Consider the following 26674-nt stretch of genomic DNA (forward strand, 5'->3'; position numbering starts at 1 on the left):
ACCAGAATCTCCGAACACACCTCAGACCTACTGTGTCAGAATCTGCATCTTCACAAGATGCCCAGGTGACATGTAGACCTTCATGTCAAAGTTTGAGAAGCACTGCTCTGGGAGATAATTTCAAAACAGGATAGGATTCCTCCCCATCACAGGCCTTATGCTTTGGAGGCTCAGTGTCTCCGCAGATGGGAGTTGTGCTCCCTGGGGGCATGTGGAAATCATCCATGTGCAGGACCAAAAAGGCTAAGCTGCTGCTGAGCTCGGTATGGCTTATTAGAGCAGCTTCTGCATGAAATTCTAGTCTTCTCTTTCCTAATTACCTGCAAACTTACCTTCCCTTTCTCCCCTTTCCCTACTTCCCAGGGGTGATTTGTCACTTCCTCTAATTGCCTTTTCCTATTATCAGAGCTGACCTATGGTATAATATTAAGAGCCGCAGAAAGATCTGCTCTAAAGTTCTCTCCCCTCTGTGATACTTCAGAGTTGGAATTTAAGTCTGAAGTTCATTCTTGTGGGGCATTATCCTGTGTTAAAGCAGAAATGCTTCTTGGAGGGTTATGTTCAGCTTACTGGGTAACAGTGCCTTTCTCCGTAAAATGAGGGGCTTGAAGAAGATTACAGCCAAGCAGTTCTCCTTTCCTAAATTTATAGCATGTTAAACTTTATTAGAGTCTTCCCAGAACTGAAACCTGCCTTTGTAAGGGGCAGGGAGAGAAGGATTTATAAAGTAAGGTACTTGGTGAGTGAGAGATGAGCCAGGAGTTGTGTTTGGGCTAGTGCAGGAAGGACAGGGGACGTGGGAGCCCAGGCAATAGGAAGGAAGCCACCAGTCAGCACATGGTGGGGGGCAGCGGGACAGACCCCAAGAGCAACTTAGTTACTTCCCAATATTCTGCAATGGACTCTGTTCTTTATGACTTTTTCCCTCGTCCTTTCCTTCTTAGTAATAAATGCTTTTTGCGGTGTGCATTTGTTGTTGTTTTGGCTGCCCAGCAACCGAACCCATTTTGTATGCTTGGAGAATTCCTCACCCTGTGAGTCTTGGTAGGAGGCAGAGCTGGATTCCAGCAGTGGAAGCTGAAATGCTGTAAACTCACTTCTGTATCTTCCCTTGCAGTTGGGCTGAGGTACATGCCGAAACATGGAGTTGGTGGGGAAAAAAAGCCAGCAGGTTTGGGGAAAGTTCTTTGTGGTGTAGGCAGCACCACTGCCTGGTATCCAGGTCCAGCAGTGTCAGTGGGCCAGGGCGTGGGGGAAGAATTCAAATCTGGTGCTGCAGTGATGGTGGGATAAGCCACGGCAATGTAGCAACTTGAGTTTACTGGTGAGAGCAGCAGTGCCCTTGCTGGACTGTTCTGTTTCGTGGGAAGGGAGTTCTGGGGTATGGTTTAGGTTCTGTGCACCATTTTTTCTTGCCTGTTTTTTAAGACTGGTTTGGGATAAGTTGAATGTGAGAGTAGGCAGTTAGAAATACAGGCCTGGGTCTTGGGGAAAGGCAAAGACAGGGTATTGGTATTTACCAGTATTTGGTAGGTGGGAGACACAAGATGTAGCAACCGTGGGGCAATATGAGTGATTCAAGGTTGGAAGAAAATCCAGAATAGTGTAGTACTGATGAAGACATGAGAGGAGAGTGTTTCAAGATAGTTGTATCCAACATAGAAGAGAGATTGGCAAGGCTTCCTTTTGTCCAGGTCTGCACGTGTAGAAAGTTGAAGTGAGTAGTCTGAAGAGTCTGAATATATATTTATGTCAGTGTAATTTGGAAATCAGTCATTTAATAATCCTGGTTGTGTGCTTGCTCATGTTTTCATGACTTGACAATTTTATAGAAAAGAAAAAAAAAGAGCTGCTTGTGGATTCCAATAGTTGGGCTATGATTGTTTGAGATCTACTGTAATTTCTTCTTCTTTTTTTTTGTTTTTGTTTTTGAATCTACAGGAAACAGGAAAAATACTCCACCACTTTGAGCTTCGACTGCTTTCTGTGAAAGGTGGGTTCTCTTACAGATAAGCTCTGTTTTCAGCTTTCTCTCATGGAAAGGGTGGGTTTGCAGGTTTTTGAGAAGAATCTGGGGAAAGTCAAATCATTTCTTGGGGAATCCAAAAAGGGAGGGGAGGCGTAGAGATCACCAAGGAGATGATGTGTTCCAGGCTGTAGCACTCCCTTCCTCCCCTCTTGAGATAGAATAAAACAAAAAGTGTTTGATGTGGGCGGATTTCTTACGCACAGTGAAGAATAGGCTGAATTTCACCTTGGTTGACATGTAGGATAGAAGCAATGTGTGCTAAATGAGAAGCCCATAGATGAGGAGGTGAGAAGGAAGAGGAGAAGGGGAAGATGAAAAGAACAAGGAGGGAGGAGGAGGAGAAAAAGGAGAGGAAGGAGGGGGAGGCAAGCACCCTCTTCAGCCTTCAGTCATCACTGTAGAGCTCTGCCCAGACCCTCCCTTCAGGGCTGCACAGTCATCTCCCAGCTGCTGGCAGTGTTGGTTAAGGGCGGATAGCTCTCAGCTGTTTCCCCCTCTGAACAATTGCTCTCTGCTAAGGAAAGCCCACCTAGGGCATACCCGCTTCTGGAGGACGGATCACTTCCAAAGATTGGTCAACGTGAGCATAAAGGACGCTCCTTCCTCCCAAACCTTCCTCCTTTAATCCACCCTCTTGACCCCACCGCCACCCCAGGCCCATATGTAGCTCTTGAGGGCACTCCTCAATTACTGCACACAAATCTTTCAAATCTTTGTCTCAGAGTCTGCCTCCAGGGGAATTTGACATCCTGCAGTCCCTTGAGGATTTGTAGAGCTTGTGGGGAAAGGCCACCAACTTCCATGGACTTTAGTGTTGCTGGGGAAGATATTGTATAACCTGTGTCTCATGGGGGCAGCAACAACACGGGGCTGACGGTTATTTGTGTAATTCTGTTAGGTTGGTATTTTGCTCCATACAACATTTAGAATTTGCCCCAAAGGTACGTAGGCAGTGTATTGTGTTCTTATTTCTGAAGTTGCTCTTAGGAAATTTCTGGAATCATTCAGGTTATAGCCACCAAATCTTGGAGCTGGGTCCTGGTGAAAAATAATAAATCTGTTTTCCTGAAGTAAAACATCTCAAATTATACCTTACATAAATAAAATAACAAGGAATTTCTGTAAAAATGTATTCAGAGAATGGTCTCAAGTTTGATTTGGAGTCATGACTTTTCTTTTGCATTGAGCATGGAGAAGGAAAATAGAGGTGAACGTATTTTGTAATTGCTGGCTCTTTTATTTTAAGTGGGTTCTGGGCTCTTCAAATAATAATACAGGTAATGTGAGAAATATACTCTTTGATGAAAGTTTTCGTTTTTCATACTTGTATTGGTGCACTTGAGTCAAAGAACTAGACAAGGGACCCAGTGGGAGTTGCATCCTTCATATTATTGCTTCCAACAAGGTTTGGATATGGTCCTTACCATCAGAAGGTTATGAAGAGAACACATAGCTCAAGGGAACAAAAATTAATCTTTAACTAAAGTAAAATTAGTCACCCATCACCAGTATTTTTGAAAATGTGAGGTTATATTAATAACATCAATAATTTTTTGTGCTTGCATTTGATAAATGAAGAAAATGGTTACCAAGGTTATGTATTTCTAGGTATGAGCTAAGCTAGAATTTATATTTTGAAATGAAGGTTATATTGTTTTAAATTTTGCAACTAATTTTGTGGAATTTGAGAATTTCTTGAAAACCAAGCCCAATGATATGTTCAGTGTATACAAAGGGGGAACATGTTGAGCAGGCAGTTTGACTTAAACATCCATTGGATGAAACCCATGAGTGTGCCTTCCTGAGTGGATGGCTGCATAGAGCATGGACCACTTCCACACACAAAGCGGCGGACAGTCCCTGCAAGTAGGAACAGCAGGAAGAGACCATCAGATTGGAAGAAAAACATGAGGATCAATGGAGCATGAGTTCTGAATAAATCATATTATGAAGACCCTCCATTCCATGAGGAATATTTCTTCTTCCCACTGTCAGGGCTGGTACTACTATTCGAGAACCACTGGACTGTGAGTAACAGGGTGAAAAATTCTTTATCTTAGCAGTGTGCATTGGAATTTCTCTCAAGAAATTTCTCTAAGGAAAATCCTGACTATCTGCTTGGGGGAGAAGATGAATCCTTGCTTGAAGGCCTAGTTGACATTGAACAGAGGGGAACTAATGAGATGAAAGGCTAGGTTGCTTTATGTGAGGAAATAAGAAGTAATGGGTTTGCTTTCCAAAGGGAGGTGGTGACAGAGTGGGCAGGGGGGTGATGTGTGAAATGGGGTGAAGGTGGGAACTGCATGGGGTTAAGTGTCTAGAAATGATCAGAGGAGGGAGGACTTTTTGAGCCAAGGATATCATCTAATGTTTGGTGAATGTGTTGTGTTTGTGTGTTTGTGTGTGCGTGTGTGTGTAATTGGAGCTGTTCCAGGTATGTATCACATGGAACAGAGATAGCCCACAGCCTATTGAGAGATGATCTCAAAACAGAACTGGGGTGAAGCAGGTGGCTAGAACTAGAGGACACCATGGAAATGTAAGTTCTTCGAGGATCTGCAGGTGTCTCTGCAGAACTTTGGATTTTCTCAGAAAGTCTGAGCTGATTTTATCTAAGGTTTCAATGGACCCAGAGGTCCCCACTGACTTCAACTACCTTCATACTCCTATCAAGGATACCACTGAATGACTGTATTCTCACCCCACTGTACTGGACACCTTCACATCAACATCTTCATTGAGTTGGGCTTTGAAGTCATAAAAGAATATTACAGTGCTCACTTCAGCAGCACGTATTATAAAATTGGAATGATACACAGAAGATTAGCATGGCCTTTGCACAAAAAAGACATGCAAATTCATGAAGCATTCCATACATTTTTTGCAAGGTGTTGAAAATTGGATGGTATGGGGAAAAATACAATCAATGCAAACTAGAGTCCATAGTTAACAGTAACATTGTAATATGCTTCCATTCATTGTAACAAAGGCAATATACCAAAGCTAAATGTCTATAAGAGGGGTTTATAAGAGGTGATATGGGATTCTTGGCAGTGTTATTATTGTCTGACCTTTTCATTGTATTTTATTTTATTTTTCTTTTTCTTCTATTATATTTTTATTCTTCATTTTTTTTTCCTCTTCCTCTTTCATTAAGGAAGAAATGGAAACGTCCCATATAGATTGTGGTGGTAAATGCATAATTATGTGATTATACCGGGTATCAGTGATTGTTTACTTAGGAAGGATTGTATGGTGTGTGAATAAACTGCTTAAAAAAAACCAGAGGGAAGCTGGAGGGCAGTGTGCTGGTCCACAGGAAGCTAAGTGTGGGGTTGCCATATGGTCCTGCAACCCCATTATTGGGTATATACTTGGAAGAACTGAGAGCATGGACATGAATAGGCATTGCACACTGGTGTTTATGATGGCAGTATTCACAATTCACAATGGATGGAGGTGGCCTAAGATTACATCAACTGATAAACGGAATGGTGAACTGTGGTGTATAAATACAATGGAATACCGAGCAGTGGCAAGAAGGAAGTTGTGAGGTATGCAACTAGGTGAATGGACTTTAGGACAGTATGTTGAGTGAAATAAGCCAGTATCAAAAAGACAAACATTATAACACCTCACTAATATCGACTAGCTATATAACGTGCAAACTCTGAGAGCTGAATCTGAGAGCATAGGTTATCAGGGCAAGGCTTACGGTAAAGGTCCCAGATTGGAAGCTCTTACAGCAGTCATATCTATTCATGAGTTGTAATGGTTATTTCTAAATTCTGAGATGCTGAGCTGTTTGTGTATAACCTGGTTGGGCCCCGGAACTTCGGGTATTTGTGTGATACCTGAGATTTACAGCCAGAGTTCAGCAGCTATGAATGTCAGCATTACCCCACACAGCAAATGTTAAACAAGCTGAAAAAGAGATCAGAATTCAATTAGAGATATGAACAAATGGACTTGGTTAGGACTAAGGTAAATCAGACTAAAGGGTAACAAATGATATTGACTGTGTTTTAAAACTTTGGCTTCTGTGTGAGACCAAAGGAAGAGATGTTTATGTGGTGCAAAATCTGTATTTTCTGTAGTACAATTTATAATTTAACTTGTATGATCAGTTTATTCAAACATCATAATTACATGGAACACTGAATAGGGGTGAGATCGGGTTGATTTGTACAGGTTAGTGTGAAGCCCTGATGCATCCCGGAGTAATTTGGTCAGAGAATAAAAAGTATTTGCAAAACCCCCTTGAGGGACTGGGGGAAAATGTGGAAATACTAAATTTCCCCACCTGGGGAATTCCTGATATTCTCACAACCATTGAAAACTACCAATTTAGAAGGCCAAGCCCTTGAACTTGGGGCTTGCCCTTAGAAACGTTGTTACTGCAAAGGAGAGGTTAAGTCTATTTATTTGTGCCTGAGAGTCACCCCCAGAGAACCTCTTTTGTTGCTCAGATGTGGCATCTCTCTCCAAGCCAACTCTGCAGGTAAACTCACTGCCCTCCCTGCTAGGTGGGACATGACTCCTAGGGATATAAATCACCTTGGCAACATGGGACATGATTCCCAGGGATGAGCCTGGACAGTGCATCATAGGATTGAGAAAGCCTTCCTGACCAAAAGGGGGAAGAGAAATTAAACCAAATAAAGTTTCAGTGGCTGAGATATTTCAAGTGGAGTTGAGAGGTCATTCTGGAGGTTATTCTTATGCATTATATAGACGTCTCTTTTTAGTTTTTGGTGTATTAGAATAGCTAGAAGGAAGTACCTGAAACTGTTGAACTGCAATCCAGTATCTTTGATTCTTTAAGATGATCATATAACTGTATAGATTATATGATGTGACTGTGTCATTGTGAAAACCTTGTGGCTCACACTCTCTTTATTCAGGGTATGGACAGATGAGTAGAAAAATGGAGACCAAAAGGAAATGAATAATAGTGGGGGGAGGAGTATGAGATGTTTTGGGTGTTGTTTTTTAACTTTTATTATAATTTTTATTCTTATTTTTATTTTTATATTTTGGAGTAATGAAAATGTTCAAAAAATGATTGTGGTGGTGAATGCACAACTTTATAATGATACCATGAACAACTGATCGTACACTTTGGATGACTATATGATATGTAAATATATCTCCATAAAATTGCATTAAAAAAGAATATTACAAAAACAACCACATAAAAATAAGGCCTATACTAAAAATGTTTGAAAATGATCTGTTATATGACTCTAAATCTCCATCCACAATCAACATGAGAAATTTCTTGAGGAATTCAGTGTCAAGAAGACTCTGCTCCATTTAAAGACCTGGTCTGCCTCTTGCTGTGATAAAAGAGCTGGAGATGTAGTGTTGTTGCCTTTTCATTTGACTGCAAGGAGCTCAGAACCCAGTAATTTTCTCAGCTACAACTTTTAGCCTGCATAGCTGGTGGTTCTGCCTTTTTGTGGTTCTGATTTCCACTGTATTAGACTGCTTTAATGTACTCTTCATTGGAATCTGCTCTAATTCTCTATGGAAATACTTAGAGTAAATGTAAAATATACCTTTGATTTTGTCCACAAAAATTTTCATCAGAATAGCATCAAATGCCAGAAATACTATAGAATGTCCTGGAGGAGCTGCCAGCTCCTCCCACATGTTTCATTTCTGCACTTGGTGGCTTCTCTGAGGATTAGCTGCTCAGTGGGACCCACACCTTCATTCGTCTTGCATGAAGTGGGACTGTAACCATTTAACTTGGCATCCTCCGCCAGCTGCTTTTGCTCCTCACATTCGTGAGTGAAATTAAAACATACCACTTTTTGCTCAAACTGAATAAATCTGTCTATTCAGCCCCAGAAATGACACTGTTCTGTTTATCACAATTTTTCTGTTTACTTGTGGACTTACATAGAGATAATCTCTCTGTGTATATGTGTATGGGAGGAGGGCATTATATTTGGAAGTGAGATACTACATTTTCTTTTTCAGAGTGTGAGGTAAATCCAGTAAACTCATTAGTTGGATGAAGTCCACATTCAATGTAATTTGAGAAAGTGAGTGGTTGCACAGGAAAGAGAGAGGAAGTAGGGGCACTTTATAGGTTATAAAAATCGGGAGGCCAACACTTGTTTATTTACCACAGTTTATTACAGTTAATTCATACAGCTTAAAAGATGTTCTCTGCTTCTTCCTCCACCCCAGAAAATTCTTTGTTGTGGGCGCTGTCTTGTGCATTGTAGGATGCCTCGCAGCATCCTTGGCCTCTACCCACTAGATACCAGTAGCAAGTTGTGACAACCAAAAACGTTTCTCCAGACATTGCCAAAGATCTCCTGGGGGACAAAATTGCCCCATCTGAGAATCACTAATCTATCCTTACACCCAATCTCCTGCCATGAAAGACTTCTTCACTGCTCTCTGAGTTATCTTGGCTGCTGGAACTTTTATTGGGCCATGGCCATTCCCTCAGCCTGTGGGTTAATCTGACTCATCTTTTAATATTCTATGTTCCTTTTGACCTGTTTTTGCAGTCAGAAAAAAATTGTTTTGCCTGTTCTGCTGCAACTCTTTTCTCACCTCTTACTGTCTTTAATTGCATTTGTTTTGAAGTGATTTTCAATGATATTGCTAGAACACTCCTCAGGACTCATGGCTGTGATCATATCACCTTTATCCTCTAGGTCTTTGTGCAGAGTTTAAATAAATCCCACTTTTGTGTCCATTATTTCAGGTCTTATACTTCTATTGCCAAATCTGAACTGTGTACCCTAATAGGAATTTTTTTTTTTCTCAGAATGTAATTTAATTTCTCCATAACATTTTTTTCAAAAGACCATCATTCCATTAGGCTGAAAGAAGGTAAAAGTTTGACAGAAAAATTAATTTAGGAATTTTCCTCTCCCTCTCATTTACTAATCTATCTAAATTCTTGGCTGCAGAGAGGACCAGAGCTTTTAGCTAATTACTGTAACAATTAACAGTTGTAGCCTATTTGCTAGACCCAAAATAAGCTCATCCAAAATCAAATTACAATGAATGTAAAATCCAGTGCTATGCTGTGTAAGGGCAATTAGTGCTTTCCATTAATGACCCCTAACTTTCAAGGATAGAGACTATTTGAAATTCTAGCTTGAAATCCAGTATATATGAGATAACAACAAAATAAATATTACTCATATTGATTTTGAATAAATAGAATGGACATTTTGGAAGGTACCTACATGAGTCATATTTTGTGATGCCATTTTTTGGAGAGCAACATAGTGTAACAAATAAGAACACTGATTCTGGAGTCAGAATGTCTGGTATCAAATTCCATTTGTGTGATATTGGGCTGATTAGGCAAAATCTTTAAGCCTCTTTTTGCATCATTGGATAATAATAGCACCAACGTGACTTGGTTGTTGTGAGGATTAAATGATATGTGTAGAAAGAGAACTCTCTGTCTTTCCTATAATAATAACTTGATACATGGTAGCTATACTGATTTTATTGAAGTTGGATTTTAGTGGGCATTTTTGACAGGAAACCCATCCTGAACTGGGGATCAGAGAAGTATGGCTTAAGAAAAAAGAAAAGTCTGGAGGGTAGGCCTAGTTCCTGGCATAGAAAGTCAGTTCTCTAATGATATTACAAGGATTTGGTTCCTCTCCATCTCTTGGTCCAGCCTTTCAATATGTTGGCTTCCTATATTGGCTTTATTCTTAAGCCCGAGAAAACTGGACATTCCTGTCTCTCTCTTTGGCATGACAAACTGGCTGCGGCAGCTTCTCACATCCGCTTAGGCTCCCTTATAATGAGGAGCAATCATCTTGTGTGGTAGTCGATGGCAAAATCAGGGAATTCACACTGATTGGGTCCATTAAGGTCATGTGCCCATCCCATTGTGGCCTGAGGAACATGACCAGCTGATTTGCTTAGGTCTTTTCACATTCCCCATTGGATGTGTTGGAGGTGGAGCCCCAGCCAGATCACCTTTTCTAAAGGTGGGAAAGGGGCAGTTGCCCAGATTGAAATAGGAGGCCCTTTCTGAAGAAGGTAGAGTAGATAGAAGGACTCAGTGAATATCTATAAAAATGATGATGTTATATCTCTACTATCTACTTACTATGTGAATTAATGAGAATAGCAGTTGCTTATTTGTAAGGGCATTAGGTTATGTACTTGGGAATTCTTTTTATTTATTTTGTTGACCTTCTCCAGTATTTTTTGAATGATTCAAATTGAGGGCCAGTTTAGGAGAGAATTGCCTGCATATCCCCTGGCTAATATACTTTCCTTTCCTCTGCGTTCCTTCAGTGTTGCTTGGAAATTTGTGTGCAATTGCAACAACCAGGAGAAAGCCACCAAGGAAGACGGGGTTCTTCCATCCGCTGGCTGATTCACAGCAGAACCGCTCCGGAGGATGCATGAGGATACTCTCCTCTCTGTGGTGACCTCAACGAGAGCTTCTCCCCACTGGTCAGTGCCTGCTCACTTTCTATGCCATTTTGGAAAATTGAAGCTTATTTTCTGAAAATTATAATTTAGCAAGTGTATGTGCCCATACAGCACAGAAGAACTTCATCAGGCTTGGAAAAGCTGTTCCTTGAGATCTATCCAACTCACTGGGAGGTTCACTAAGATCCTTATGTCTCATCTTGTTCATATTTCAAGTACAGCTTTATACGATATGGAAAGAACAAGAAATGGGCCCAGGGACATACATGGCTCATCATCATTTTGATACTTGAAGCAAAGTAATCATAAGAGGAAACTGGTTTTTAATAGTTTTAAAATTAACATCATTTATCCATAACATTTACATCTCTTGTGCATATAGATAAATATTTTCCTATCATACTGCTTGAAGGGTAAATCTCAGGATATTTAAACTCTTTCAGGGTTATTATGCAAAGCTTCCTTGTATATGGATGATTTAGAATTAAATATTATTCAAGCGAAATTTGCTCTTTCTAAGTTATGGTGTTTTGGGAAAAAAAAGGCTAGTCAGATTTCTAATTCTGGCTTTTTCTGATGAAAGTTTTGCTAATTCCTTTTTTGGCCATAGGTTGTCTCACTTTTCAAGTCAGGTGTTATGGGCTTGGTGAACTAAGGTCTACCTGGTTGGATTTGGGCTGGGTGGGTGCTGTGTTTGCTGGCGGTTCTGCGAGATCCTCAGATCAGCCAGGTCAGTCGGGAGAGGGTGGCCCCGGCAGCACTGTGGGCCATGCAACTGGGCTCTCGGGTGAGGGTACAGAGGTGCCCATTTTGCTCTCTTTATTGACTGTTTCATGACCCAAATCATATTTATTATAATTTCTCCTTTAACAGAAGAGTATTTTACTCCTGTTTCATCTCAGGGGGAGATCGGAGGTTACAATTTACAATAGTAGGCATTTTAGTGCCTTCAGTCTGATCCAACCACAGGGCCTTTTATGCCACTCCACTGCCCCTTTCCTCCACCCCAATGCACGTGCTACTGGATGTCCTGGTCACCACCCTCTCATGTGAAAAGAGAGCTAGTTCCATCTGACTTCTTATTAAGATAAGGCAAGAAGTGTTGGGACCCAGACTGGTAGCTCTCATTGCATGGTCAATAGGCTATATGCTGTTGCTACAGAAGGGAAATTCTTATAGGACACAGGCAGGAATGACCACGCACAGATCTCCTCAGCTATAGATCATTATATTCCAGTCCCTTGATTAGATATATGGATGCTAGTTCCAAAAAATGTTAGGGCTACAGCTGGGCATCAGACACAGATACAATAAAGGACACAAGCATAGATTGCTAGGGATCTCTCACATTTTCTGTTAACTACTCATAATGCAGACCAGCTTTCTCCACATGGTGGGAGATATGCTACTAGTAGCTTACATCTTACAACGTCTAACACTGGGGAGGGGCTGGTTCTTCATTACTACCTTCAAAAAATCCTTAAGAAGCACTGTGATTTGTCCAGTTCAAGCCTGGACTGATGAACCATTGCCTGGAGATGGCAGATAGGAAAATGGCTGATCCTGAGGTGCTCCTTTCCTTGGTGAGGAGGGCAATTTCTAGGATAAGGGGAGAAGGAAGTACACTGCAGATAGTTCCACAGTAGGTGTCTGCTACACAAAGATATCAGGTAAGAATTAGTGTTGTTACATATGCTATATATTAGCTGATTCTATCAAAATCTTAAATTTTGAAAATTTGATTCTTTGTTCATTGTAGCTACAATATTACACCTCTTCCTTTCCTTTATTTGCTTTACATTTATTCACTCTCACAGGAGCTCCTGTGGGGTCCTATAGGAGGCCTTTTCTCTCCCATTAAACAAGCCTGAAATATATAAAAATTATAAAATTGGGTTTTGCCTCACACCATTCTGTCTACTGTTTATAGCCTCCTTCCCCCACTGACTCTGGTTGTTCTGGGTTCAGTAGATCGACCATGGACCCTGGGCTCTGAACATCTTAATACAGTTTTCCTGGCCTTTGAGGCAGTGTGGAGCTGCCTCCAGCCTCCTGTCCACTCCTTGGTCTCTCTGCATCTCACCTCTCCTGATTTACTTTCTTCTCTACCCTCAGGGATTTCACACCAGTGCCCCCAATTCCCTGGATCTAGTTTTCTTCACTCACAACTTTTGTGACCTGTCTGAATCTGTTTTCTCTTCTCTGGCTCCCCAAGTTGGCAAATACTGTTGGAAAAATTGCATCTGTATACAGAGTTATGAAACTGAACATCTGTTGTTTCTATGAGCTTTTCCATGGCTTGGCAATCAAGTCATTTCTCACTCTACTCTCTTTCATCCTGCCCACACCAGCTAACTGAAACCTCCACCCTATGTTCTAAGCTAAGCAAGCACAACTCAAGTCTCCCAGCACAGGTTAAGGAAACAATACACAATTTACTGAACATATGAATGAATGAATGATTGACCAAAAAGATGAATCTTTCATGGGGGAAACAAGGATTGGAGTGTGCATTGGAATGTACAATAACACACATTCCCCTAGTGTTCTGTTAGAAACTGAGATCCTTATGGTACATTTTCCTTTCTGCATACATTTAAAAAATATCCCCAAAATAAGGAATTCCCCCAACTTCCAAATGTGTTCATGAGAAATAAGTTATGGCATCTCATCCTAACATTTTGGTAAATAAAGTCTCAACTTCAATATTAAGTTAGACTCACTGAGAAAACAAGGTTAATCAATGAGATTGTCAATATCTATTTCATGAAATGGGATGAGGAAAGATCACAATGTAATGTTATGAAATAAAAAAAATGAGTCATGGAACAAGTTATTTATATTCATTAATAGATGCATGAGATAGAGGATACCTAAATACAATTGTCTACTAGAAATTTCTACCAATTATAACCTATAAAATTGTTCAGCAAGTTTAAAGTGCTTGCAATCACTTGGATTAAAATGACTTTTGAATAAAAAATAAACTGTTAGAGAACTGACCTGGAGGAACTTCAAATAGGAAGAATCTATATTATAATTGGGGATAAGCTGGAATTTACTTTATTTAGAGATGAATGCTTGTGAAAATAGTAAAGGAGTTAGTGGCTGGTATTACATTAATACATTTAAAAAATAATATAAAGGAAAATAATATGAGCATATGCAACCACATTTATTAATAAAATGTCTCTTTCATTGAGAATGTGAATGTAATAGGCTCCTTTGTGGAGAGTCTTCTAGCTCACAAAAAACCCTCTGAATGGCCCCCTACTTGTCCCCTGCAGTTGGCTTCTATTAGCTGTTTTATGCATCCCCCGATCTTTCAGCCACAGTTTATTGGGCCAGAATGAGCACCTCAACCTGCTCTGTGTGAACTCCAGGAGCAGAGAAGACATCCAGGGACAAGAATGAGGGCAGTGGAAATACCATAACACTTTTTTCAGGTACAGTTACATCCTATTCTTGCATTGTTCCATGAGGCACCTTGATCTTTATTGTAAATTTCCTCTTTTTACTTGAATTTAATAAATATTCTATGCTGGTGAGGTTGTAGCAAGTTATATTCATACAGAGTTGGTGGTGTTGCAAATTGTCATGAAATTTTCTAGAAAATATTTTGCAACATGTATTAAGAATATTAAAAATATTCATACTAGTTGTGTCATTTCTGGGAACATACTGTGAAGAATGTATCAAACTCATGTACTTGGATGTTCATCATGGTGCAATTTATGACACCAAAAAAATCACAAAAAATCTAAATGCTCCAAAATAGGGAACTAGCTAACAATATCAGGGTGTGTCAATATTTTGTAATATTATGCAATTCTTAGAATGGTTTAGAAAATATTTAATGGTGCAGAACATGACTATGCCATAAGATTAAGTGAAAAATCTGTATACAAAAGCACTATATATTATGACTCCAATATCATGATTTATATATTTACATGTATGTATAAAGAATACAAAAAGTAGAAAATGCACCCAAGTGTTAAAAATATTAAGTTTTAGAGATAATTATACATACCTTTCTTACATTTTTTTATGCTTTTCTATATTTTCTAAACTTCCTATAAGGATCATGTATGTAATACAAAAAAATCCTATAAAAAAACTATGTGCAGAGAAATGTATTATTTTAGTGTTATAGAGTTACTTTTTTCTTTTTTATATGAAAAACAGGAAAATTCAAAATGATATGTATATTCCATGTTATCCAGTGGAACAAATGTTTTCTCTTTTCTCTTTTCAATGGCAGAATATAAAATCTAAAACCAATATTATTTTTATACAACTATCAGTTGTTTACACTTATTCATGGTTGTCTTATTTAGAAAATAAATAAAAAATCAAATGACCATAGATGTGTGGATCCATATCTGGGCTTTCGATTTTGTTTCTTGATTTATTTGTCTATCTTTATGCCAGTACCACACTGTTTTTATTGTTGTAGCACAGTTTGAAACCAGGAAGTGTGAGTCCTCCCACCCTATACTCTTTTCAAGATTATTTTGGCTATTGGGGTCCCCTTGCAGTTCCATGTGAATTTGTGGACCAGGTTTTTCATTTCTGCAAAAAAAAAAAAGATGTAATTTTTATAGGATGGCACTGAATTTATGTATTGATTTGGGTAATATTGACATATTAATTCTTCCAATCCATGAACATGGGATGCCTTGCCATTTATTTAGGTCTTTTTAAAATTAGTTCAGCACTGTTTTTTAGTTTTCAGTATACAAATTTTTTGTATCCTTGGTTAAATTTGCATGCAGCAGAATGAATTTAGAACCCTAACTCACATTGTAAAAAAGAATCAACTCAAAATGGATCAAAGACCTAAATATAAGAGCTAATACTATAAAACTCTTAGAAGATAACATAGGGGCAAATCTTCATGACCTGGGATTTGGCAATGGATTCTTAGATATGCTACCAGAAGCTCAAGCAACAAAAGAAACAGTAGATAAATTTGATTTCATCAAAAGAAAACTTTTGTGCATCAAAGGAAATTATCAAGAAAGTGAAAAGACAACCTACTGTATGGAAGAAAATAGTTTCAAACCATATATTGGATAAGAATTTAATATCCAGAATATGTAAAGAACTTTTACAATGCATCAACTAAAGGACAAGCAACTCAATTAAAAAATGGACAAAGCACTTGAATAGACATTTTTCCAAAGAAGATATACAATTGGCCAATAAATACTGGAAAAGATGCCAAGATCATTAGGCTTTATGGAAATGCAAATAACAAACATGAGATAGCACTTCACACTCACAGAAATGGCTATTATTAAAAAAGTAGAAAATAACAAGTGTGGGAGATGATACGGAGAATTGAAACTCTAGTGCATTGTTGGTGGGAATGTAAAATGGTGCAGACATTGTGGAAAGCAATATGGGGGTTCCTCAAAAAGTTAAATGTAGAATTATCATACAACCTAGCAATTCCACTTCATGGTACATACCCAGAGGGTGAAAACAGATCCTTGTACAACAATGTTTACAGCAGCATTATTCACAATAGCCAAAAGGTAGAAATAACTTGTGTCTGTCAACAAATGAATGGATAAACAGAATATAGCACATACACACAATGGAATATTTGGTCGTTAGAAAGAATGAAGTTATGAGACATGCAGCAACATGGAAGAACCTTGAAAACATTATGCTCAGTGAAATAAGCAAGGCACCTAAGGACAAAAATTGTACAATATCCCTTAGATGACTAGAAATAGAAAACTTGCAGAGATGGAAGGCAGATTAGAGATTACTGAGGGAAGAGAGATGGGGGAAATGGGAATGTCTATTTGTAAAAATAATAATTAAAAAAAAGAAACCCCACAGCCCTTCCTGGCCCACATAGCCAGGGTGTCTGACATCCAAGGGAAGCAAGGAGTGAGACAGGAAAGGAAAGTTGTCAATTCAAGAAATCCCCTGACAGTGGCCTTTGGGCTAGGACGGTCCCCAGAACCATTCAGGCTCCTGAGAGTGTAGCTGGAGGAAAATCAAGGAAAAAAAATCACTGTATATTTTAAATAATGAAGATTAAATACATTATAATAAAATTATTTTATTTTAAGGTAAATATAATGGTCAAATTTTAATCAGGTGACACTTTAGAGATATAGATATACACATATATAGAGAATATTTACTTTTGAAAACAGTAAGGCATACTTTATGATATATAATCTTTTTTATATAGAGATATTTACTTTTGAAAACAGTAAGGCATACTTTATGACATATAATCTTTTTTATAATCTTTTTACCACAAAATATATTACTTCTCAGGTATGAAATAAACTAAGACAATGAGGAAGACACTTACTAGCTGGGACCACAGTAACACCTTTACAAGTAAACTTCTATACATGACTTTAGTAACACCGTTATACAAATAAGCCATTTAACTGGCATTGTTTTGGCAGTGTGATTCCATAAGATGCTAACTGAATTTCATAGAAAGTTTCTGGAACTTGACAACTACTACTAAGCAAATCTTTGTACAAACATGTAGCAGCAGGTACAAGCAGACCACAGTTGCCACATGGATAAAAAAGGCCCCAAAACTTGACTGCTCTTTGGAAATTGGGCAGAGCAATCTTGACCTCTATCTCCTGCTGCTCCTCTAAAGGTTCAGCATATTCTAAATATCTTTATGTGGAAATAAAAAATAACAGAACAAGAACAGACCAGGGCACTGCATTTCAGCCCGTAAAAATTTTCCAAATCAACACATTCCTCTAGTTTCTGACATCCTTCTTTGAGTGACCATCATCTATATAATACAAATGATGCCAAAAAAAAGTGGCTCTGCTGTGTTTTGGTGCAAAGGGAAAAAAAGCTTTTGTTCAGAGCTTGAGAAAAGTCAGTTCAGCCCACATAATCCATTTTCTCCTTAAATTCTGAAAAGTAGTTAATGTTCATTCAAAAGTGAAGTGCTGTAGAGGAATGTTTCTCCTGCCTCTTCTTTAACAAGATTACTTCGCAAACAAATTTGAGTGGGTCACTCAACTTCAAAATGCGGGACAGGTTTCTTGGTGGACGAGCCTACATTATCCGAGGGGCGGTAGGAAAGTGTGCTCATTTTTGTTGATAGGCTTGGGTGGGATTTGCCCTTTGGGGGAATGTATTTAAGCAGCTGGAGAAAATATTTTTTAAATTTTTTCCCCAGAAAGCCATAAAAAAGAGGATTCAGGCAGTTGTTAAAATAAGCTATGCAAATGGTGATGGGCATGGCTGTGTCGACAACATCTGCAATTTTACAGTCCTTTATGACGCCCAGCTGAATCAACACATCCAAAAAAGTGAATATTTGGTGGGGAATCCAGGAAAAGAAAAAGAAAAGTACAATTGCCATAATTATCTTGAAAATATCATCATTTCTTGGTTTGTTCTTCTGAATTTCATAAGCCTTCTTCAGGGTCTTCCAAATAAGAGTATAACTTGTAAGAATGATCAGAAAAGGAAACAGGAAACCCAGTATATTCTTGGTTAGGCCCAGCCCTATGGGGAGGGTTGAATTTTGGGATTCGTAATGGAAAGCACAAACTGTGATATTTGTGTTCTCGATGAAAAATACATTCCGGTGGATTATAGCTGGCAAACTGGCCAGGGCAGCCAGCAGCCAAATAACAATGCAGGTGACTTTGGCTACAAGCATTGTGCGCCGAAGGCGGGATTTCATCGGGTAAACAATCGCCAGGTAGCGATCGATGCTTAGACATGTGAGTAGAAACACACTGGCATAGAGGTTGAAACTGACGCTGGCTGAAGCGATCTTACACAGGTAGTTGCCAAAGGGCCAGCGGTATTCCATAGCAGTGTAGACAGCCCACAGCGGCAGAGTCAGCAAAAAGCATATGTCGGCCAGCGCTAAATTCAAAAGAAAAATGCTGGCCACCGTCTTCAGTTTCATGTAAAAGTAAATGACAATCACCACCAAGCTGTTTCCAAATATTCCCACCACAAAGATGATACTGTATAAAGTAGGAATCATAATAAATATGTAATTGTGCCTTCCAGCTTTAGGACAGTCATCTTGGATTCTTTTGATACCATCCTCAGTAGAAGAGTTGAGGATCATTTTGATCTCTTTGGTTGAATTCGTGTCTCAGACACTATGCCAAATGCCCCTGGAGAAAATAAAACTAAGGTTAAAACACTTTAACTTCCAGTTGTGAACAAGCAAATTTTTTAAAATTAATTTTCTTTCACAATCATAAATCCAATTTATTCAAGTTTTTTTAAAAAAAATTTGATCATGGTTTCTGAAGAAAATCTGTAAACTGATAAAATCCATGTCTGCAAATTTAAATTAACTTTTAGAACTCATTGCTTTTGTAGTAAGTAATAAAGGTCCTCCTGACAAATGGAAATGGGATAGTATTTGAATAAGCCTATCCAGGGCCATTGCATTTTTTCTCTAAGTAAATCTTTGCTTGCAAATTGATTAGAAATCACAAGCTTAACTAAGAAAACACTACTGAATTAAATTAGTTATTCTGAAAGAAGAGTTTTTCGTGAGGTAAGCAAGGCAAATTAATGTTTGTCTTTAACCTCAGAAGTGTGATATACCCCTATCTTACTCTTCAAGATCCTTTCATCTCACAATCTTTACTTAGGTCTAAAAATTATTAGCATTCTCCCTAAATAGTCTGAATAGCTGCCTTTTATGTTATTGGACCTTGTGGGGTCTGATTTAAGAGGGATAGAGGGCTCACGACATGGTTTTCCAGGCCACTACAAGTGGTAACCACTTACTTTTTACCTTTCAACTCAGTCTATCCATGGGGTCTGCATTCCTTAACTTTTGCATCTCCCAGTCATTTCTGGAGTTAACGTTCAGGTTAACCATTTATGTGACAAGGATTTCAAATGAATAGCTTAGGTCAGAATTATCAAGAAAACATGTCCTTAGTGAGGGCTCATGCCAGCAGCAGTTTTTCAGATTTTAGGAAGAATCAGACGATCAGGAATGAGCGCCACAAAGACTTCTGCAAATATTTGCTCCACCATTTTACATAATTAGCATTCAAGCTATTCATTTACGTGATGGAGAAAAATCAACCTATTCTGCCCTAGACGAGAGTCCATCAGGAAGCTCTGGGAAGGAGATGGAAGGTGCAGTGAGTGACACTGCAGGCTATGGGACAGGTGTGCTAGGAAGCAGAGGTCAGCTTTGGGCACAGGTAGGTATAGCCCAGGCAGGGCAGGGGTGCTGGGGGCACATGTCCTATTACTACAGTAGCAGAAGGTCTCTAGATGAGTATGGCTGTGCATTCCCCTTGTAGCAGCATGTGCTGAGGAAGAACAAGAGCAGGACCAAGGCAGCACTGGTTTGCCCAGGATGGTTGTGTTCAGCATCTGGGATGGCTGGACACATTCTCTGAAGATTGTGCCCATCTTGGTTTAAAGAGGTGCTGTAGAAGGGATGAGTCTCCTGTAGCCAGCCTTTAAGAGATGACACATGGAAGAAAAGGGTTCATCAGTGGCTTCTGCCTCCCCGAGTAGGTAAATTTATTTCTCCTAAATAATTTTTGGCTCCATGCCATCATTATCATCTTCTTTTATACTCAGCCCTATATTATCTATCATTCATGGGGATATCAGTAGCCACAAACAACCATTATCAATCCTAGATGTCACCTCTTCTGTGAAGCCTTCCTGATTTTTCTGGGCAATTGGCTGCTTTATTTTCTGAGGCCTTTTGGCACACTTACGATGCAGTTTTTCACAGTATATTGTAATTGTCTGTTGACATATGTGACTTCCCCACTGGTCTGTCAGCTCCTGGAGGGTAAGGCCTGTGTTGTATCATCTTGTTTAATACTTTAGGATCTGACACATTTCACGAGGCACATGGTAAGTGTCTGATGAATAAGACAGTGAGTGGACAAATGAATGCATGAATAGCATATAACTTAAAAGCTATGAGTATAGAATATCAAGACTAACTTCTATATGGGGCCTATGAAATCAGTTTGCATCCCACTCCCCATAGAACCTCACAGAAAATCCCCAGTGCTGCTTGGCTGGGAATCATTATAGGCAAGAAAAACAAAAGCGAAAAACAAAACCCCACACTCCCAACTCCTAGTACTTAAAAAACTCTTGTGGTTTGGAAAACAGAAGATGAAAGAAAGATCAATTTAAAAGAAACTAAGGCTAGGCTCTTAGGGAAGTATGACCTATTTCTTTCTCATCTGGACAGATTTCCCTGCACCTTGTTGATTTTTTAATTCCTTTTATTATGGTTCCTGCCAATATACAAGTACAAATTCATTTGGGTAAACAAATATTTTCTATTAAAAATTCAATGTTTTACTAAAGGTTTAGGGGCTAGCTGTCATACATGCTGCATCTTGGATTAATTTACTTCTCTTGGATTAATCTACCTTCTAACATCTAGCTGAGATCAGCTGGATTTTGCCTAAGGAAAAATCAGAAATGTTCAAGTTAAAAGAACCTCAAAGATTATAAGGGTCCTGGATAAAATATGCCATAACTGGGAATTATGGCAGAGGTAAGTATTTGGTTCAGCTTGGGCACAAGAACACTTAAAGATGGAAAGGATAAACCTGATGTGTTAGGTTCACTTGGGTGACCCTGAATTCTGAGAACAGGGTCACCCAAGCGAACCCTCTCTTCCCTCTCTTCCCTTTCCCCTCTTGACCTGACTTCTAGAGCACACAAGTCAGGTTGGTTCTATTAATCCTATTTCCAGAGTGACTAGAATTTTATTGACTAATAATGGAACTGTAACCATCAAATTTCTGCATTTGAAAGGACAAATTAATTTACAAACATTGTTTTTACTCCAACTTCTTCACAAACTGATGTCAGCTTCTTCCTTGGTTTCCACTGAGTCATTCTGACCAATGTTTGATATGTAAAAGGCCACTCTCAATGTCTAGGGCAGCATCCTTGGAAATTTCAGCAAGCTATTTATTATTTTAGTGAGTATATTGCTTGAGAGTCTCTGGAAATAGCATTGAATATGATAATTAGAATAACATTTACATAAATGTTTATGTAAGTTATGACCAAGATTTCCTACCTGGTAAGGAAACAAATGTTTTCATACTTGAGGGTGGAGGCAAGGGGGTGAGGAATTTTAGGTGATGGAACCATGTAAGCAGGTGCAGGGAAGCAGAAATGCAAATAGCACATTCAGGAGGCATTCATCTATTCATTGCATATTCACTGAACACCTACTATGTACTGGAGTCAGGGATGCAAAATGAATAAAGTTGTGGTCCTTCTCTTGGAGGCATTCTAGTATAGCTGGGTGAACAGGAGCCTTAAGGACAGAATTAGACTACAGTGTGCTGAATACTATACATACTAGAGGCATGTGGAATGTCTATAACCGAGCTAGCTCAGTGGGTGGAAGGAGGGAATAGGGGACACTTGCCAGAGGAGATGGCATGGTACAGTATTATTAAAATATTACATTTTCAAACTTAAGTAATCATCCACCAGAGCTCAAATCTTTAAATTATTTCCATGGACTTTAAAAATACGTAATGTCACAAAGCATATAAAAAGAATGTAAAAGGAAACCTAAAAATACAAATATGAAATAACATAGCAAATAAATACTTGATTTAATTAACTGTTAATAATCAGCTTAACACCAGCACTCTCTACACCCACTGTATTCTTAACTATAGGAATAATGAACTGTCAAATGCCACCGCAGAGGCATTTCTGGAAGAGATGGCATTTGGGCTTTGAAGGATATATGGGAGGCAGAGTGGTCAGAAATTAAAGGCAACCAGCTGGCCAGCCAAGCTGGAGTACAGATTGTGTTATCAATTGAACTTTCCCCTCCTTAGCAATGTCTGCAGCATCATCTATGGGAAACTGCTCTGTGTAAAGGTACAGACATTGCACAACCCTCTGGGCAGGTGTGTGAGGTCTGAACGTGGACCCGGCATTTCTGAATGGAGGGTGACATGGGTCATTCCGGCTTTGTAAAAGGCAGAGTTCTCTAGTCTGCACTGCTGCCACTGATAAACCTCCCTAGAGAAACTTGGTTCCCAGAAAAGAGGGGGAAATGGAACCCTTATGCTTGGCAACCACTTTAGACTGACAATGAGTGGGTGGGGAAGAGCTTGGAACTTTTCTCACCGAAGTTGAATGGATGCTGTTTTGGTGAGGAACTGAAGGAGAGAGAGATGCGATCCAGTAAGAGTCAAATTTGTGTCTCAGAAAGCAGCTAAATTTCAGTTTCATCCTTTGGATTAATTTACTTCTCTTGGATTAAGTAACCTTCTAACATCTAGTTGAGATCACCTGGATTTTGCCTAAGGAAAAATCGGGAATATTCAGGGTTCTCCCAGCAGGGTTACAGTCAGGGATGGCACTGAAAAAAACTGGGAGGCTCCACCTCTTACTGTTTCTGGGTCTAGCCAGAGCTTTTACCCAGACTGTGTGTATATCTGGTATTGATCCTTCTCTGGTCCATGTAGTCTTAACTCCTTTTCAGAGAAGTAATCCCATATTTACGTGTTTAGAGCAGGAGGGGTTATTTCCATGCCTGCTTTGTCCTTCATCTTCATCTGGACTGGAAGTTGCCCTACACATTATTTGGAGATAATAGTTAAGTTACTTTAACTCAATAAGCTCTGGATTAGTGGGCTATATATAGTCTTGCTCCACCTGCCCCCAACCCCATGTCATGCCCTTTTCCCCTGGGGGAAGAAGATGGGGTTTGGACACTAAGGACATATAATGGAATCTTCCTTTTCTCTGAATACGAGTCTCAGTTTTCTCATTTGTACGAAATGGGAACAGAGATTCTTACTGCACGTAATTATTGTAGAAATTAAATGAGATAATGTGAAAGCACCAGGCATTCAAATAGTATGTGCTTAATAAATCCTTTAAATTTATTTTGAATCTTTAGTACTTTTTTTGAATGCCAAGCCAAGCATTTACTCAAAACAACCGTGGGTCAAGAAGCATGGGAAAAAAAAAAGATTTACCACTGTAAGCTCCTTCTGTTGTCATTAGAAGGCTCAACTACCTTCTTTCAAAGTATGAGTAAAAAGTAATCTTAGGCAGCTGAATAAATTTGCCATGAGTCAGGTGGGAACTATCAACCTGCTGCAAACATAGGGTGGCTCATGGTGGCCAAACCACATATATTTACTGCTTACTTCCGTAGCAGTTACCTTGTATACTTGACAGCTTCCCCAGTTCTTAAAAACAAGCAAACAAAAGAAGATTTTCTCTTTGTTTATTCTAAGAATATTTCCCCAAGACTTTTGATTAGAATATTAATACCTTCTTAAGCTTTTAGGCAACCCGAAACCAATCTAATTAAATTGTTCATTACAAGCTCCTTTTTAATGAGTTTGCAATCTAAAGAAAAAAAAATACGCCATAGTTTCCTATGATAATAAAGAGGGAACTAAAAGACCAAGTAATTATATTTTAGAATAATCTACTATCAAAGTATCTTTCTTAAAAATCAAAATGAGTAGGCAAATGTTTGCATGATTTTTTTAGTGCTGGACAGCTCAACAAACCACTCTCTTTATTGTTCCTATTTTAGATGTCAGACTTTAGAAAACAAGTTTCTGCTCCTGTGTGTGTGTGTGTGTGTGTGTGTTTTTCTCCCAAGTAATGAGGCATTCTAGAGGGAACAACTGACAGTAAGTATCCATTTGTGAATCCACTGAGTCATAGAAGTTGGCAGTAAAATTTTTAGGGTTTCTACTTGTTTCTTTTTCAAATCCACTTGTTTTCTATTTCTTAATCTTCTGTTCTTATTTTATGGCATATATTTCTTCCTTTATCTCCATACATTTTGAACATCTGTATGTTTAGAGCCCCTACTCTATTCTTTGCTATTTGTAGTTCCTCAGGTATAAATTTTACAATTTGTGGCGTCTGTGGACACTCTTTTTTGGTATTGGCCTTCCTCTTAGGTTTTGTAATCTTTGTGAGTTCATTTCCACTGGGAGTTGACTTTTGCAGGAGGCCTGAGTGCTCAGATGGTGGAGGCCTATGAATCTTCTGCTTGGGATACAAACTCATTTGATCTGGGAGAGTTGTTGAAGCCAGGTTCTCTGATTAGTTTCTAACCCCAAACGTTTTCTGCAGATATTGCTGCGTAGGCTTCCCACCTACTCTCAAACCTAGGTTGGTGTACAGAAGTTTTCTAGTGGTTGGCCGTGAATAGGTAGTAATTGCCAACTCCTGGCTTTAACCAGGAAACCCATTTTAATTGCCTTCAGAACATGATCTAATGGTCTTTGGTAAAGTCATCGGAACTTTATCTCAGGTGTATATCTGGGATTGATCCTTCTCCTGGCCCATGTAGTCTTAACTCCTTTTCAGAGTTGTAATCCAGTATTTATGTGTTTAGAGCAGGAGGGGTTATTTCCATGCCTGCTTAGTTCATCATCTTCATCTTGACTGGAGGTTGCCCTACACATTACTTGGAGATAATAGTTACTTTAACTCAATAAGCTCTGGATTACTGGGCTATATATAGTCTTGCTCCACCTGCCTCCAACCCCATGTAATGCCCTTTGATAAAGTATCTATGTCTTTCTGGGCTGTACTCTTTTCTGTGCTAGGAATCCTGACCCCCATGGAGAGGGGAGCATGGTAGAGAAGCTGGGTCTATGGGGCAAGTAACTAGAATTGCTTTCAAGTCAGATGCACAGGAGAACGCCATATTCTTGGTTAGAAATTCCAGCCTGAATTCTCTAGGCCAAAACATTTTCCTTGGAGATATATTTGTTCATCAGAATAATCCCCTGCAATTCCTGGGTGACTGTTTTTCTCAAAACAAAACATATTTTACTAAAATTATTACTGCCATACTAATTTAGTATGTAAGATCTGAACTCCTCAAACTTAATGACTGTGTGATATATCTAAATGGTAAATAATCATTTCTGGTTGCCTTCCCAAGTCAATATCATTCACGGTGGCCTGCCCTCACAAGAAATTAAGAGAGGACAGACTGCTTTCTTACTTCCACATGTACTGACTGTAACCACTGTAGTGATGGTGATTCAGTGGTCCTTCATTGCCAACTTGCTCTCCCCTTTGCTTCCCCAAATGGCCCAAGAACTCAAAGAACCTAGCGTTAATAAAGGAAGTCCATCATTTCATTTCAAGTTAGGCTACAAATTTCACTAAAAGTAAAATGTTAATCCTTAAATTTGGTTTCTTGGATATTATTCAAGAATTAATATCTAATAATAGAACACAAAATTACAATTAAATTTCTCTCTGCTCCAGAAATCCTTATTTATCATAAATTATGGTTTAAACAAGTCAGTTGTGATAAAAGTCATAACTCCTCCCACAACTCCCTTCATCCCTATGATATTTCCTCCTACTCTTCTCTATTCCAAACTCTTGGCTGCTTTTGTTGTCTTATCTTTTATTTCAAAAAGAAAGGAGAAGGAGATAGGGATGAAAGACATGTCATTAAGTCTAATTCACATGCTTAAAAAATCTTCCTTTTGACGTGTTGGTGTTAGCAGAAAATATGCTTATGCTATGTCTGAAGGGTCATGGAAGGATTGCTGGGGAATCTGGAGAGAGGAGAGCTCCAGACACTAGGGATAAAGAAAATTAAAACCTACCTTGGAAGAAAGTCTGCATAGATAGGATCCACAGTCCTCTTATATTCACAAATTCTTCAAACTTATGGCTTCATAGAATTTCCCTACTAGAATCATAACCACATTTTAATTGATCAGTATCTTCACAATCAAGGGGAGAGGAAATATCATTTTGAATAACATGATTCTTGGAGATTGCCCACAAATTTTTCTTTCTCAACAGATGAAACAGGCAGTGCCTATGTGGCCAGCTTGGTCAACAGTGGCTCTCTCCAACTCGTGAACAAATGCCAGTTTCCATATGTGAAGCCACTCTGCTTTTGCTGATTGGAACATTAATTCAGCAGCAAAAACTGTTGATCTCATTTTGAACCCACTTTAAGGGCATATGAAGAAAGTTACTGGGCAGGAAACATTAATTAATTGACACGCTTAAGAAATTATAATATGATAGAATTTAAATGTATTATGAGTTTTATGTTAGAGATAATTGGCTACATGGTAATTCATTTCAGATTAAAGTTTTTAACATTATACAAAGCACATAACCATGAATTTTAAGTGAAGCTAGAAGGATTAAATATTCAGTATACTG

The 26674-nt window shown here is 38.9% G+C and overlaps 1 protein-coding gene, 1 long non-coding RNA gene and 1 other non-coding gene across 6 annotated transcripts in view; 2 read left to right on the plus strand and 1 right to left on the minus strand.

Annotated features, from left to right (window-relative positions):
* Window positions 1-1016: 1016 nt before the first annotated feature.
* The window catches only part of LOC119539461, a 93038-nt gene continuing 67380 nt past the window's right edge, over window positions 1017-26674 (plus strand). For 2 of the 3 annotated variants that reach the window (XR_005217884.1, XR_005217883.1), the window contains exons 1-4: window positions 1017-1127; window positions 1942-1993; window positions 10328-10489; window positions 13798-13914. This is a non-coding gene — a long non-coding RNA (uncharacterized LOC119539461). Of the gene's footprint in view, window positions 1128-1941; window positions 1994-10327; window positions 10490-13797; window positions 14462-26674 lie in introns of those variants that run through there. The other variant, XR_005217882.1, reaches the window with a different exon arrangement.
* LOC119510432 lies at window positions 4803-4909 on the plus strand. Its single transcript, XR_005211927.1, has one exon. It is a non-coding gene; the product is annotated as a U6 spliceosomal RNA (small nuclear RNA).
* AGTR1 (angiotensin II receptor type 1) overlaps window positions 16095-26674 on the minus strand; it is a 48630-nt gene continuing 38050 nt past the window's right edge. The window contains exons 3-4 of one of the 2 annotated variants that reach the window (XM_037843025.1): window positions 26101-26186; window positions 16095-18618 (exon numbers count right to left, since the gene is read on the minus strand). In XM_037843025.1, coding sequence (XP_037698953.1) covers window positions 17490-18569 — 1080 coding nt within the window. In that variant the 5' untranslated portion in view covers window positions 18570-18618; window positions 26101-26186 and the 3' untranslated portion in view covers window positions 16095-17489. The remainder of the gene's footprint in view (window positions 18619-26100; window positions 26187-26674) is intronic. The other variant, XM_037843035.1, reaches the window with a different exon arrangement.

Source organism: Choloepus didactylus, chromosome 1 (genome assembly GCF_015220235.1).
Source record: "Choloepus didactylus isolate mChoDid1 chromosome 1, mChoDid1.pri, whole genome shotgun sequence".
NCBI classification, from domain to species: Eukaryota; Metazoa; Chordata; class Mammalia; order Pilosa; family Megalonychidae; genus Choloepus; species Choloepus didactylus.